Source organism: Salmo salar, chromosome ssa09 (genome assembly GCF_905237065.1).
Source record: "Salmo salar chromosome ssa09, Ssal_v3.1, whole genome shotgun sequence".
Lineage (NCBI taxonomy): Eukaryota > Metazoa > Chordata > Actinopteri > Salmoniformes > Salmonidae > Salmo > Salmo salar.
In genome coordinates, this window is record NC_059450.1 from 33173531 (window position 1) to 33178762 (window position 5232).

At 41.2% G+C, this 5232-nt stretch overlaps 1 protein-coding gene across 1 annotated transcript; it reads right to left on the bottom strand.

Annotated features, from left to right (window-relative positions):
- Positions 1 to 532: 532 nt before the first annotated feature.
- LOC106611255 (somatostatin receptor type 1-like) lies at positions 533 to 2352 on the bottom strand. Its single transcript, XM_014211272.2, has one exon. It carries the CDS (start codon positions 2231 to 2233, stop codon positions 1127 to 1129), a length of 1107 nt encoding a protein of 368 aa, XP_014066747.2. The 5' UTR covers positions 2234 to 2352; the 3' UTR covers positions 533 to 1126.
- Between the last annotated feature and the right edge of the window lie 2880 nt (positions 2353 to 5232).

Sequence of the window (5232 nt, forward strand, 5' to 3'; positions counted from 1 at the left end):
CCCCTACTCTCCATATTTTCCGCTGGCTGACCCACCACCACAGAAAGCACTGAGCTAGGCTGAAACACCTGCATTTTTGAGCTGCCTTACTCAAGAAAGCAAAAAAGAGACCATGTTTATATGCAGCTTTATTAACTCAACTTTTTTTTTACCATTGTTTGCAAACGGATATGTCACACCTATTGATGCCAAAATAACATGCAAAACTGAAAACATATATTTTTTCTAAACAGGTGGGACTCAAAACAGATGGGTCTCTGCCCCACCTGCCATGAATGACGCATCTCCACTGGATAATATTAACTTAGGCAGGCTACTCTATTTTTGCCTAGCAATTTCTGGTCACTAATCTGGATGTGTGAGCCCATCTTTGCGCGCCAATGATAATGACTGGTCGGTCAACAGTCAAGATGCACAACCTTTTGGTTCTGAAGCATAGTTTAGAATGTTTTAGAAACAACCATTTGTTGCAATACTGTAGGCCTATCATGTTAGTGACCAGATCGAATAAGCAAAGGTATTGTTATAAAATTAAAATGGCAGGCTACATGTAGCCTATTAAAATATGTATGAAAAAATATACATATTTTCCCATTCAGCTTTCGCACTAGCGACCCCCGAAAATCTTCTCACTGCGCTAGCTCATCTGACCTGTGCTGATTGACAGTGTGCTGATTGGTCCAATCAGAGAGAGTGCCGAGTGTGCGTTTCGAGTCAAGTCTCAAGTTATTTTATTTTCTATCAAGTCGAGTCTCAGGTGATCAAATGTGTGACTCAAGTCAGACTCGAGTCCAAGTCTTGTGACTCGAGTCCACACTCTGGTTCACACAGTGGAAATAGTATCTACACGGCACTGCACACCGGCAGTTTCTGCTCTGCAGGCTACTTGTCATAATTGGAGGACTTTTACGCACAGTGCCACCTGAATCCATATTGCAATGATTCAAACAATAATAAGACATTCTGATTAGCCAACCTTTTAATTCAGTTCATATAAATAGTTCCAAGTAAACAAAACGAATAAATACCGAAGTAATAGCCTAGTAGGCCTTCTGAGCACAACACTCAGCGGTCACATTTATGATTTTGTTCATATCGTTTCATCACTTTATGTCCATATGCTAGGTTACAGTGTCGTTGTCCTCGAAGTGCAGATTCCATTTCTATAAGTGCTGTCACATTCCATGTTGTCTGGTTGAAATTCATCCGCACTGTAACCACGACTTTTCAGAGCCGTGGCATGGTAATCTATTGGTTCCTCCGTCGCATTGTCCATCCACCGCAGGCACAAAATTCTTTGGAACGAACGTTTGAAATTGTCTGATAAAAATCCATACAGTATAGGGTTGGCGCAGCTGTTTGCGTACCCCAAAATCACTGCGAGTTGCATGAATGTCGCGTTATGGTGCTCCACAAAGACATTAACGAGCTGTACAATGTGAAAGGGCATCCAACAGATGACAAACACGGTCACCACCATCAACACCATCAGAGTGATCTTTCTCTCCGATTTCTTACGCTGCTGCCAGCCTGCCTTCATTGCCACCACTCTCATCTTGGCGATGATGAGGATGTAACACATACAGATAGCAATGACTGGGAACAGAAAGCCCATGAGAAAGGCATAAATCACAAACACAGCCATCCACTGGTTCACTGGCTCTGGCATCTGAATGTTGCAAGCGAGCGAACCGTCTAAGTTTGGAACGGTCGTGGAAAATATAATAATGGGTAAAATGACCAGGATAGAAAACATCCAAACCCCAAAGTTGACTATTTTAGCTATTGTGGGCCTCCGGTACCGGGAGGCTTTGATGGGGTGCACAACCGCAATATATCGGTCTATGCTAAGTACAGTTAGGCAGTAAATACTCGTAAACATATTAATAGCATCAACACTTAGAACAAGTCGGCAGAGAAGGGAGCCGAAAGGCCAGTGATGAAGGAGTGAAGATGTCACCAAGAAGGGGACACTCAGCATAAGTAACTCGTCCGCGATGGCCAAATTCAGAATGTAAATATTTGTTGCCGTTTTCATTTTGGCATATCTGAAAATGACATAGATAACCATAGAGTTCCCGCACAGTCCGACCAAACAGACAACCGAGTAAATGAAGGAGATGAGGATAGCGCTGCCGTGAGACTCGTTGTACGTTCCGTTCCCAGACGAGTTGTTAATTAGGAAAACAACGTCCTCCAGTGTTAGATTCCTGATAGAGCTGTTGATTAGCATTTTGGCAGTTTTTTCTCCAAAAAAGTATGTCTTAAATAACCCTTCTCAAGCAGTACTGGCCAGAGAACCCATCTCTTCACGGCAGTTGATCGATGGAACAGCGCGCAGACGTTGCGTTTCAGGACCATGGATAGCTACGAATGCTGTAGTCATTTGAGGTACGCAACTTCAGACGTTGTAAAATGACGTTGCGGTGGGGACTAGGCTAGGTCCTAATCGATATACACCACTGTAATCTGAAATAGAAATGTCGTTGAACGTCAAAACACACATTCAATTTCAACTGATTGATTGGTAAATTGCTGCAGATCCTTGTGTTATGATGACGACGCACAATAGTTAAATTTTTCCACAAGTTTTCGTCGTATCAGCAATTTTACAATTAAATTAAAACACACAGTCAACACTATTGGACATTTGTGAGACTAATACAACTGCATAAATTGTGTTTGGACATATTGTGATATTTAACATCTTTAATTTAATAATCTTCCTTGGATTTTCATCTTAAAATGACAATCAAAAAGCATACCTGGCATGTGTAGACAGCAGAGCACAAAGATCGTCTTTATTTTGAAATAAGTGAGCTGTCATACCAACTATAATTATTACAGACGACACAATCACAAATAATTTCCACATCAGGGGGGAATGTCACTGAGAATTTCAAATAAGTCCCAGTGTTATTTTTTAATTTATGTTTAATTAATAAAGTCAATCGTCATACTCAAATCACAGTATGGCCCCCTGGTACACCAACATATTAGAGATTCACTCTGGAGCCGGGGTCGGAACCCTGATCCTGTAGTGCTGCATGCGCTTCATGTTTTTGATTAAAACCGACCTGGAAGACCAGGTGTGTTGAAATTAGTCAATCACTGAACTGATTAATTAGCTCAGTGGGTTAGGTATGGTGCCTAGCTGGTGCAAAATCGTGCAGTACTTGCGACACTCCCTGTTCTAGAGACTGAAAATCTAAGTAAGTAAATACAGTTTTATGAGGAAAGCCACATGCAATATCTGTGTTGACCAAGTTGGATAGGACAGCAGTTTCCGGGTCTTATGTGACAACTTGAGTTTAATCGATCAGAACTGACCAAAGGACATTAGATTCTACACACTGGGCACAAACTGGCATGCTTTTTTTCACTGAACTTTTCATCTAAATCCAATGACATGGTTACATTTTTGTTGATTTCACTTTGAATTCATGTTTAACTCAATCAAAATGAAATCAAAACGAGGAACTGAGGTCTGTGCCCAGTGGGCAGTAAACAGACTAAATTAAACAGAAGTAGCGTTTGGTGGGCAATAACTAAAACATTTTAGATTTCCTCAGCTCAAGAGAGAAAGGCCTTTGGCTTAATTGTATAATTCTAAGGGCTCATATTGAAGTAAAATAAACATGTTCCATTAGAAATCAACAAACGATGTTGGATTGGAAAACAGAAGAATCTCCTCAATAAGAAACACTGCATTCAGCCATATCATTTTTGCTAGAATTGTTTTGAGAGAATGATTGTCCTTGAAAAGCAACACACACACACACACACACACACACACACACACACACACACACAGTCTCAGTATGTAAGTGGAACAGATGGTTGTGTTCACACTCCTATCTCCCTCCTGGATGCATGCCGGCTCATTTGGCAGGTGTTTTTTATACTCCATAGGCCTCCCACTCATCTCTCTAGCTCCTGTTTTATAAAGACTGACTCAGCTGATTTGGATGGGCAAGAAAGAAACCAGTTATTTCACTGGGAAAGAGCTCCAAAGCCAAAGAAATACAATCTTTGTTTGTTGGGAACTGCAAGCTGTTTCCAATGACTCAATGGGGATTCATGAAGGTAGATCTTGAACTTCGCACAAAAATCTATTTTTCAAAACCACCATAGTAAATGCACCAGCACTTAAGATATGATTGCAGATCACATGACTCTTGAAACAGTCAAATGCAATGTCATGAAAGTTACATTAAACACGTAACAAAAAATAAAGATTCCTAAGCACGACGTATCAATTTACTGATATCTTTACTGTCAACCATTATGTCAGGTTCAGACCTACTGGTTGAGTGATTTAACAGGCCTAAACACATAAGTACGTAATACAAAAACTTTGATTTGAGTAGCATCATATGGAGACAGACTGTACAGTACCACTACTATGGGGATGGCTCATCTCAGCCCTCGGGTGCCTCTTGGAGTTCAGACATATAGAAGAGACATATACACACACAGAGTAAAACCAAGACCAGACAGTTTGAGGCTGTCTATTCATAGCTAACTATAGTTTTTAGTCATAACACTTGAATTCTCCACATACACCTTATGAATTGAATGGGCTTGGTCTATGCTAAAACAATCAAATTAAATATGATTCAGTTCCATGCAATCCCACTATTAACAATACAATCAAGTCTGCAAAAGCACCTAAAAACACATTCATTCATTAAATTAGTGGAACTGAATTATAATAAATGTACAAAATATTGGTATCAGACAGAGACCCAACAGCAGTGTATGAAACATAGCAGCCCTGCTGACAGAACAACAGGGCGGCTGTCATAGCACCCGGCCTGCAGGGTCACACATTCATCACCCATCTTTAATTAAAATCCTTGGCCACAATTGGTGAATCTAATCTGGCAGGCCAATCACAAGTCATTAGGGAAATAAGGCTCATTGGCTGGAGCATGGAACCTGCAATGGCAGAGTTTTGGGTTTGCAGCATGGAGCCTGCAAAAGCAGACTTTTGGGTTTGGAGCATGGAGCATGGAGCCTGCAATAGCAGAGTTTTGGGTTTGGAGCATGGAGCATGGAGCCTGCAATAGCAGAGTTTTGGGTTTGGAGCATGGAGCCTGCAATAGCAGACTTTTGGGTTTGGAGCATGGAGCATGGAGCCTGCAATAGCAGAGTTTTGGGTTTGGCGCATGGAGCCTGCAATAGCAGAGTTTTGGGTTTGGAGCATGGAGCATGGAGCCTGCAATAGCA